Raw genomic sequence first — 9,977 nt, 5'->3', positions numbered from 1 at the left:
ATGTATAAATAAATTTTATTCAACATTATGTCTAATTCAATCATTTATATTCTTATAACAGTTTAATAATGAGATTCATCAAACCCACACGACTATTTTAAAAACAGACATTACTTTTAAAAATAAATTTTACCAAACGTTTGATTGATTCTCTTCGTAGTTAATTATTTATGTTATACAGTAAACAACAATTATTTTAAAAACTACAATATTACCAAAGTGGCCCTTAAGAACAAATATATAATTAAATGTATTTACCATTTTTCTTTTCTTCTAACTCGTAAGTCTTAACACACCCTTCTCTTCAATTTGATGCACTTTAAGCAAAATTTTAACCCATTCAAGCATTTATGATTTAAACTTTAAACCCAAAAGGAAGTAACTTAAAACTAAAAAGACTGATACCATTGCTTTATTTATAACTTATGAGCTCCATTGCATGATTGTATTTTCGCCTAGAAGATGTTGCTTTATAGATGAAACAAGAAGCCGTGACAGAGAGACCGATGGTGGTTAACAAATAGATCCCCACCTTCGACTTTCTCTACTTTGCTTTCGATCTGCGTTTGAATTCGAGGATACTTTTGAACTAAAAAATAGAGTTCATAAACTTAAATTAACGATTGGTTTTATACCCAAAAAATTGTTAAGTGCATGGCAGAGAACAAGATTTTTTTTTTTTCCCATTCGTCTGAAAAAACAAACAAACAAAGATGGGGCTTCCTTAGAAAAGAGTACTTTTGATATTAAAATAAAAATAATTAGAAAAGAGTTTTTTTAAAGAATTTTAGAGGGCTTTACCACTCAAATCTCTTGAGGAACCCGCTGGTTTTACTGTTTTACAGGATGAGAAAAGATCGGGCCGGGTGTGTGGGTTTGCAGGGTGCACTTAGAATCCAGCATCAGGACACTCAGGAAAAATGAAAGTGATAGTGGAACATATATATATGCTACATGATATCCCCCGCCATGCACTCACTCATTCTGTCATTCGCTTGAAATAATAATAATAATAATAAAAAAGGAGCAAAAAACTGGAAAAATGATGACAAGACTACAACCCCCCATACCACTAAACCTGCCCAAAACCTCCGTTCAACCTCCGTCACACATCTCCGCCACTACCAAGGACGCCGGCCTCCTCTTCCGCCAAAAGATCCTCCACCTCCAAGCCCTCAACGTAAATCCCCAAAAAGCCCTTCACCAGAACCCCAATTTCCGCTGCACCCCGCTCTCCTCTCTCCTCTCCCTGGAACACTACTTGCTCTCCCTCGGCCTCTCTCCCCCAGCCGTCGGACGGATTTTGGACATGCACCCGAAACTCCTCACCGCCGACATTCCCCGCGACCTCGAGCCCATCATCGATTTCCTCCTCGAGGAAGTGCTTATTCCGTTCAACGACCTCCCCAAATCTCTCACTCGCTGCCCTAGAATCTTGGTTTCCGATTTGAAAACCCAATTGCGTCCCACTTTTAAGTTCCTTGTAGAATTCGGGTTTAAGGGTAGTCATAAAATTAACTGTCAGACGACTGTGTTGTTGGTCTCGAGCGTGGAGAGGACTTTGAAGCCAAAGATTGATTTTTTGAAGAATTTAAGGTTTTCGGATGAGGAAGTGGAGAGGATGGTGATAAGATCTCCTGGGTTGTTGACTTTTAGCGTGGAGAATAATTTGGTGCCAAAAGTTGATTTTTTCATCCAGGAAATGAAGGGTGATTTGGATGAACTCAAGAAGTTTCCACAATATTTTTCCTTTAGCTTAGAGAGGAAGATTAAGCCTAGGTATAGGATTTTGGTTGACCACGGGTTTAAGCTTCCTTTGGCCCAAATGTTAAGAGTTAGTGATGGAGAGTTCAATGCTAGGTTGATTGAAATGCGCTTGAAGCTGGCCGAGAGAAGCTCATTATTGTAAGTATGTTGCAGAAGTTCAAATGATTTTAATTGTATGTATATTACCTTCTTTTACCCCTTGAAATATTTATTTGGCATTGAGAAGAACTTTCAATCTTCTTCTCTGATGATTGCTTGATCATGTGTTGTAAATCGTGGAGATAAAGGAACCAAGTAGTTTGGTGACTTTATCTTGTTTACCCGTTTTACTTGAAAAATGAATGATTTTTTCTTGCCATTTGTATACTTTTGACCGTGTTTGTTGTTGGTAAATTGTCGTTGTTCCTATACCATAACTTCGTTAGAATTTAATTTAAATCTGCTACGTCCTGTTTTGCATGCCCTATGCAACCTTGTAAATTGGTGATTTTGTGGATGGTTCTTCATGGCCATTGCTACTTTACTAGAGCTCCTTGAGGCTAAAATGATTTGACCATCCATATTATTACACTCCCTCTGATTCAAATTCTAGAGGCCTTTCAATAGTCTTGTCAGTTTTTGGTGTCTTGTTTTCAGGAGGTTAACTTGCTTCCTTTTGAGACTGACTATACTATAATTGATTCTGGTTGATGTCAAAACTAAATGCTGTCGCCACTGGCCAGATTGATAATGTTGAAATGAGTGGAGACTATAGTCTTAAAAAGAATCATCATCTTTTCTTGTGACCAAATGTAAAATTTTTGAAGTTTGTATTCTAGTTCTGATAAGTGGAGCTTGAAGACTGTTGGGGTGTCTGCATCCGGTTAGTAAAGAAACTCTAGGACTTTTATTTATTTTTTCAGAAGCTGGGGTTTGGGTTTTGGGAAAAATAAATAATCAGTGGAACCCTGATTATTTATTTTTCATTTCCTAAAAATCTTGAGTTTCTGAGGGGTTTGGCTACTACTTCCTAGATTGAACTAATCCCAGGCTCGACATTTTGAAAGTCGCATGGTTGTTCCACAGACCTTTTTAATTTGTTATTCTTCTACTTTTATGAACGTATCTTGCCATTGACGGCATTGACAACCGTCCGGCCCACCCCTACTCACTCAAAGGATGCTGCTTCACATTATCATGATTCGTGTACATCATGGCCTTGGCGCTCAGAAAAGCCAAGTTTTGTTGTCCATTCTGTTACTTAGCAAGAAAATCTTGTGTGGTAAAAGCTCGTTTTCATTAGGCTCATACCTGTTGGCAAGCTTTGAAAGAGGAGTAGTGCTATTTTCACCCTCCTGGTTGCAATTACAGTGAAGGACAATGATAAATCTAACTAAATCACAATATTTTCTCTCTGAAAAATCAATGTAAGCTCTTTACTTCTCAAATACTTATTTATTTACCTATGTGATAAATAGAAGAGTGAAAAAATAAATCCTCTATCAAAATTTTTTTTAAATAAAAATAAGTTTTTTATTATTTTAGTTAAAATTTTCCCCTCATCAAAATAATAGCAATTACATAATGTTTGTCCGTCTTTGACAATAATGAGATAAAAAATGATCTTCAAGACACTCTTCAAATAAGATTTTTCAGATGAGATCATTATTCTCTCTATTCAACGATTTCATTTGAAGAATTTTATATGAAAAGTCTTTTGCAATTTTTATTATTGAATAATAAAATTTCATTTGAAGAATCTTTTGGTGATACTTAACACACGCTCAAATTTTATTTTTATACATTGTTTCTTTTTCTGCAAACTCTTTAAATTCATCATTAGTCTAGTTGGAATGTCATGTTATTCTAAATAGTAAACATTAAAGAATTTGTATCCAGCAAGAATCCATTTGAAGTCAAGTACTCTCTAAAATTGCGCAAAAAGCATACCGTTCTCCCATAAAATCTAGAAAATTAAAAATAAATTCGCTCTTTCATAATTGCTTTTATGTTCTTAAAGATTCCTTCCAACTTTATTAATAAAATAAATAAATCACACAGGATGACATGCACAGTAGGATTTGAAAAAAATGGTAGAAAATGTTACTGAGAGCGATATTTTGGGAATTAAAATGAACGCTAATAGTATTAAGGTATGTATTAGTTTTACTTATTGAGGGTTCAATTAGAAAAAGAATTTTAAAATAATGGGTCCTGCTCTTGAAAGGGTTCGATACACCGTTATGAAAAACCCAACTTCTTGGAATGACGTGAAATTGTTTGAGAGGACTTTTTACGACCCAAAGATGAATTTGATGAAAGAAAAGCGAATTAGTTTTAGGAGAAAAACTCAATTTTTTTTTTCTCAGGCCTATTTTGGGACCAAGACTAAAGACCATAGTAAATGGTCTTGGGCTTTTAAATGATGATTTTATAATTTTGAGCTGGTTTTTTACTTGCACGTTAATATTGGCGAAACAATACCATATAAAAAAAAAAAAACAGGAGTTGGTTTCGAGCCTCAGAAACAATTTCTATGAAATTTTTGGTCTTTTTTTTATAAAAAAAACTAAAGAAAATCTCAAAAAAATTGGTAGAAATATTTAAAATGATGTGAAACTGTTCAAGAGGCTCTTAATAACCAAAAGCAGATTTTGGTGGAAAAAAACCAAATTAGTTTTTAAAGAAAAACTAAACTTTTCTTCTCAGCCCATTTTGTGCCAAAACCCGAAGGCTATAGAACACACAGTATTGAGCTTTTAAAGGAAGATTTTAGATATTTTTAGTTGATTTTTGTATGAAGCTCAATATTGGGGAAACTATACCGTAATTTTTTTTTAAAAAAAACTGTTGGTTTCGAGCCCCAAAATGATATCTATAAAATTTTCGGTCTTTTGTTTTTGAAAAATCAAAGAAAATCACAAAGAAGTTAGAAAAACTTTTTGGGCTGATGTGAAATTGTTTGAGAGCGTCTAAATGACGCAAAGAGGATTTTGGTGGAAGACAACCGAATTAGATTCTGAAGAAAACAAAACACTTTTTCTTTGGACTTATTTTAGGACTAAAACTAAAGGCTTATAGCACATGATTCAGGCTTTTAAAGGACGATTTTGGAATTTGAGTTGATTTTATGCACGACGGTCAATATTGGTGAAACAGTACCATTGCAGAGAATGGATATGTATGTTGCAACCAGTCATTAAATTTATAGTTATATAGTTGTATTAGATAGATCCAATGGTTGAAAGCAATAGTGATATCGTACCATTGTTGCAACATAACTGGACCCTAGTTTCGAACCTCGAAATAATTTTTATAGAATTTTCAATTTTTCTTTTTGAAGAATCAAAGAAAATCTCAAAAGAAATTCGGATAACTTTTTGGAATGATGTGAAACTATCTAAGAGGAATCTTTATGAGATCAAAATTCTCTCATGATTTGATCATATTCTGAGTAAATTACTAAATTATTGATTGATTATTAATAAATAAAAAAAGTTAAATTTTACTCATATACTACCAGTAAAAGACACATGACAAAAAATCTTTAAAATATCATGATAACTCATATCAGAAGAGGATCATGTTCCATCTTTATGACCCCGAGAAGAGTTTGGTTGAAGAAAACTGAATTAATTTGAAGAGAAAAACCCAAAAATTTTTTCTCAAGGCTATTTTAGGCCCAAAGCTATGGCTATAACATACGGAAAATTTTGAAATTTTGAGCTGATTTTTTTTTTTTTTTGCACAAAGGTAAATATTAGCGAAACTATAAAAAAATGAGAGTTGGTTTCGAGTCATGAAATAGGTTTTGAAATTATTTTATGAAAATTTTGAGTTTTTTTCTAAATCAAAGAAAATTGAAAAAAATTAAGAGAACTTTTCAAAATGATGTGAATATTGCCAAAACTATACCATAAGAAAAAAACGAGGGTTGATTTTGAGTTTCAAAATAATTTTTATGGAATTTTTTATTTTCTTAAAAAATTAAAAAATTCCAAAAAAATTAGGAGAACTTTTGGGAATGATGTGAAATTGTCTGAGAAAGCTCCTTTTGATCACAGGAGCATTTTAGTGGAAGAAAATCGAATTAGTTTTTTAAAATCAATTCAAATTTTCAAAATCGTCCTATAAAAGTTCAAAACTGTATGTTATAGCCTATAGTTTTGGGTCAAAAATAAGTTTTCAAAAACTGATTTGGTTTTCTTCCATAAACATCTTATTTGGGTCATAAAAAACCTTCTCAAATAATTTCACATTATTCCAAAAAGTTGTCATAGTTTCTTTTTCTTTTCTTTTTTTTTTTTTGAAAAAAAGAATGAAAATTCCATAGAAATTATTCCGTGGCTCGAAACTGATTTCCTTTTTTTTTTTTCAAATGGTGTAGTTTCATCAATATTGATGTGAGTATAAAAAAAAAAAAAAGAAGCTCATAATTCCAATATCTTCCGTTAAAATCACAAGATCGCCTGCTACAACCTTTCGTTTTGGGTCTAAAATAGGTCTAAGAAAAAAAGTCGGGGTTTTCTCCTAAAACTAATCCGGTTTCTTCCACCAAAATTATGTTTGGGTCATAAAGAACCCTCCCAGCTCATAGTCATCATATTGCTTTATGTGGGTGTAAATTGCTTTTTTAACAAATATAATTTTGTTAAAAAAACCTGGGGTCTAATCAATTTTATACGGACAAGCTTCTTACCATTGGGGATGAGTTGAACTATTGAATATCGAATTGACAGTACATTTCTGCGATATTTTCACATGATCACTGTAAAATCTTACTAACCTTATTTTGATTTTTCTATTTTTTTGAGTCTCTAACCATTTGGTCAAGTCCATTTCCTGCTTAAGCTTGAGAAATTGTATTGGCTCTATGGACAAACTCTTAACTGAAGAGGGCACTGAAAATTTTATTCAGTTGAAATCAGGAACTCATGCACTAAATTGGCTTTGATTGGAGTTTGGTTTTTCAAAAGCTTCTACATATCACGGGATTTGGGATGTTTCAACTTTCAAAGAACTGTTAACAGCGAATAACAGTGCGTGAGATTGGGAAAGAAACAGTGAAAGAGTTGAATGTATATTTGTGTGCGTGTGCAGCGGCAGCAAAATGCGAGGTTGTTTCCTGAAAACCAGTGAAAGCCATGATCGTGTAAATTGTCACAATATGTGTTTCTTTGTGTCAGCGAACAAATATCTTGTCCCATTTTTGGATCAAAGTCCAGAGTGTATTTAATTAACGACGGTTGTTGCTAATGCTATGCAAAAGCTCCCCATGTGAGCGGCATGACTTTTCAGCAAATTATGTTCAACAGTTCCCATCATGAATGCAACGCATTATGTTGCAGATTTTGTGCCTGATTTTTGCAGAGACATGAGAGGAGGATGTTCTTATTTTTATTTTTTTTTTCCCCTCAAGTTTCAGTTTCTTGTTTTGTCTTTGTTACCCTTCATCATCATCAATATTATTTTATTTGTCTTTCGCAATAGTTTTCACTTTCACAGTCTAATGATAAAACTTAAACTAAGCACAAATGCAAAATGGACAAAATTATTGGCGACCAAAAAATAAATGATTGTTTATACTCTTGGAAGGGACAAAGTGTAAAAGAGAAAACAAAGGTGGGATACGACTTGTTCAACGGACTTTAAATTACACAAGTGTCAAAAACCAACTGAAACAAAATTCCTTTCTCAGGATCTTCAATTACCTCCCAAGTGGCCTCTCAGCTTTTCTAGCAGCACATCCATATTAGGGGCTCTTTTGATGAATCTTTAAAGTCCTTTTAAGCTTTTTCATCTGGCTCCCACTCCAAGAAAGTCAATGAACCGTGAAGGAATAGTGTCAAAGTGACTGGCAACTTGGTTCCCTGTAACTGATGACGAAGGCTCAGTAGGTGAAACTTGTGTTTTTGATGCCGTGAAATCAAAGAAACTGTCAGGATTATGGATGTTTGAGTTTGACTGTTGCATTGCCATCAAGTATTGAGGGTTGTTGCAGTTGTGGAGGTTGAAACTCGCTGATGATGATGAGATATTACGGGGTACTTCATCCATTGGCCTATCCCAAGATCTGATATGGCTGAACATGCCCATCATGTCATTGCTTTTGGGACCTGCAAATTGAACAAATCAAAATGACTAAGAGAACCAGACAATTTGTAAGGCAAACTGAAACCAAGTGTGATAAGTTAAAATACACACACACAGGAAAAAGTAAAGAGAAAGAATTTAAGGCAGAAAAAGGTTGAGCTTGTTGCATCAGTCAATGAAGGTGAGATTGTTGCGTCAGTCAACGTAATGTATGTGAAAAAAAAAGAATGGATAAAGAAGGCACCAACGAGAAGGAAGGAGCACGTAACCCAAATCCACAAACTGGAGGAAGCAAGGAACACAGAAGAGAATGGGGATCAACTAACTGAGCAATATAAGGGATGACGGAGACACACCAGAGAAGAAATCACAAGGTGTCTGCTGCTGTGCCTGTGCACAAAACCCACTGTGATGGACTTGGTTGCTCGAGGATGAGATAACTTCTTGTTGCCCGAGGAGCAAGTAAGGGGAACCATTTAAGTGATAATCAAGCCCAACACCAGCAGCACCATTAAAGTTTCCATATGTGAAATGATAAAAACCTCCATTCACACTACCAATACTACTGCAGTATGGCTGTGGTTCTATTATTCTTCCAGCCGCCGCATCATTGGCGACAAAGCTTGGCATATCATCCATTATTCTGTTAACTGATTGACTCAGCTTTCTTCTCCTATAAGCACTGGATTGTTCCCTATACTTCCTAGCCATTATAACATGCCAATGGTTCTTGACAGCATTATCAGTTCTTCCAGGAAAGAGCCTAGCAATCATGGCCCATTTATTGCCATAGAGTCTATGAGCATGCATTAGCCTTTCTTCTTCTTCTTCTGTGAAAGCTCTTCTGTTGATCCTTGGATCCAACTGATTAAACCACCTCAGCCTACAGCTCTTACCTTCAATATATCACAAATACAAACAAAGTAACGTGAGGCAAAGAGAATGTAATTAATTGGCAATCTTAATAATAGCTGACTTAATAAGCTACCTGATCTGCCTTCTAGCTTCTCAGCTATAAGGTTCCAATTTTGAGGGCCATAAAGAGCAACAAGTTCTTTAAGCTTGGTATCTTCAGCAGGCCTCCAGTGACCTCTAGCACAAGTCTTAGTTTGCCCACCATCTGAATCCTTTTCACTGGGACCGACTGAGTTTTCATTAGGGTTAAACTCTTCATTCAAGTTGATATCACACTGATATTGAATCAAGGTCTTACTTTTTTCACCACACCCATCACTGCAATCAGAGCCATTACTTTTTCTCACCACATTATTATTATTGTCATTAACATCAATAATGTCAAATTGACGTCGTTCCTCAAAGTTGTTCCCCGGCTTATCATTTGAACTGCAACTTCCAATGAAAGGAAAACCCCAAGCTCTCTCATTTTCCTCTGAAACTGCACCTCCATAGCTGGGATTATTAAGAGAGAGAGACCCCATCCCCATATCTGCATAAACATCCATCGATAACGATAATGAAGAAGAATAAGTGGGAGAATAGTTGCAAGTGAGGCCGTTCATGTCTTCAGATCATTTTCGCTCTGACAGACAAACGCTGTTACAGAACTATTCAAAATGTGATTTTCATGTGCATATTATATTTATTTATAATCCAAAAAACAATAAGAGGAAAAAAAAATCTTGAAACAACAAAAACAGCAAAAGTGTTTTGACAGAATCCTACACGGCTTCTCCTCTTCTTTTTGCGTCAAACTTGAAGAGAGAAACAAAGAGTGAGAGAGGGCGTTAAAAGAAGGTACCCACACTTGGACCAGATGCTGCTTGACTTAAAACTAGTTCCTTAAATTATTATTATTATTGTAAGGAAACGAAAATCCTAAAACGATTACACGTGTGGGAGGGAAGGAGGGAGGATGCATATAATACATAAATAAATAAATATAAAGACACAAATGGCGAATCTCTCTCTTTCTTAAGACTGTCTACAACTCGTAACTCTATAGTGACAAAGAAAGACTCTAATGTGATATGTATGTGCAGATCAGAGCTATCAGCTGGGGCAGAAATTGAGAGCTTTGACGCAACAGCTACCTCCTCTCCTGCCTTGGCCTGTCAAACAGTTGTAAATAACATAACATAAATAGGCCATTACTCTCTCTCCGTCTCAATCGCTCTGAT

The 9,977-nt window shown here is 35.0% G+C and overlaps 2 protein-coding genes across 2 annotated transcripts; one reads left to right on the top strand and one right to left on the bottom strand.

Moving 5' to 3' along the window:
• The first annotated feature begins 1,000 nt into the window (after window positions 1–1,000).
• Window positions 1,001–2,131, top strand: LOC18045200 (transcription termination factor MTEF1, chloroplastic). Its single transcript, XM_006438650.2, has one exon. It carries the CDS (start codon window positions 1,043–1,045, stop codon window positions 1,907–1,909), a length of 867 nt encoding a protein of 288 aa, XP_006438713.1. The 5' UTR covers window positions 1,001–1,042; the 3' UTR covers window positions 1,910–2,131.
• A 5,177-nt stretch (window positions 2,132–7,308) lies between these two features.
• Window positions 7,309–9,435, bottom strand: LOC18045199 (transcription factor CSA). The gene is made up of 3 exons (XM_024186419.1): window positions 8,828–9,435; window positions 8,196–8,735; window positions 7,309–7,862 (listed from the first exon to the last, which is right to left on the bottom strand). The coding sequence occupies exons 1-3, from the start codon at window positions 9,357–9,359 to the stop codon at window positions 7,543–7,545; spliced, it is 1,392 nt and encodes a 463-aa protein (XP_024042187.1). The 5' UTR covers window positions 9,360–9,435; the 3' UTR covers window positions 7,309–7,542.
• Between the last annotated feature and the right edge of the window lie 542 nt (window positions 9,436–9,977).

This window comes from Citrus clementina, unplaced genomic scaffold, assembly GCF_000493195.1.
Source record: "Citrus clementina cultivar Clemenules unplaced genomic scaffold, Citrus_clementina_v1.0 scaffold_4, whole genome shotgun sequence".
Classification (NCBI taxonomy): domain Eukaryota; kingdom Viridiplantae; phylum Streptophyta; class Magnoliopsida; order Sapindales; family Rutaceae; genus Citrus; species Citrus x clementina.
This window is presented reverse-complemented; position numbering and strand designations above follow the sequence as displayed.

Bases quoted from the DNA above. Each gene is read 5' to 3' on its own strand.
- LOC18045199 (XM_024186419.1), bottom strand. From the start codon at position 9,359: ATGAACGGCCTCACTTGCAACTATTCTCCCACTTATTCTTCTTCATTA. The intron at 8,736-8,827 runs GTAGCTTATTAA...GATATATTGAAG, and splicing joins GAAGCTAGAAGGCAGATCAG to GTAAGAGCTGTAGGCTGAGG. The intron at 7,863-8,195 runs GTGTGTCTCCGT...TTCAATTTGCAG, and splicing joins ACCTTGTGATTTCTTCTCTG to GTCCCAAAAGCAATGACATG.
- LOC18045200 (XM_006438650.2), top strand. From the start codon at position 1,043: ATGATGACAAGACTACAACCCCCCATACCACTAAACCTGCCCAAAACC.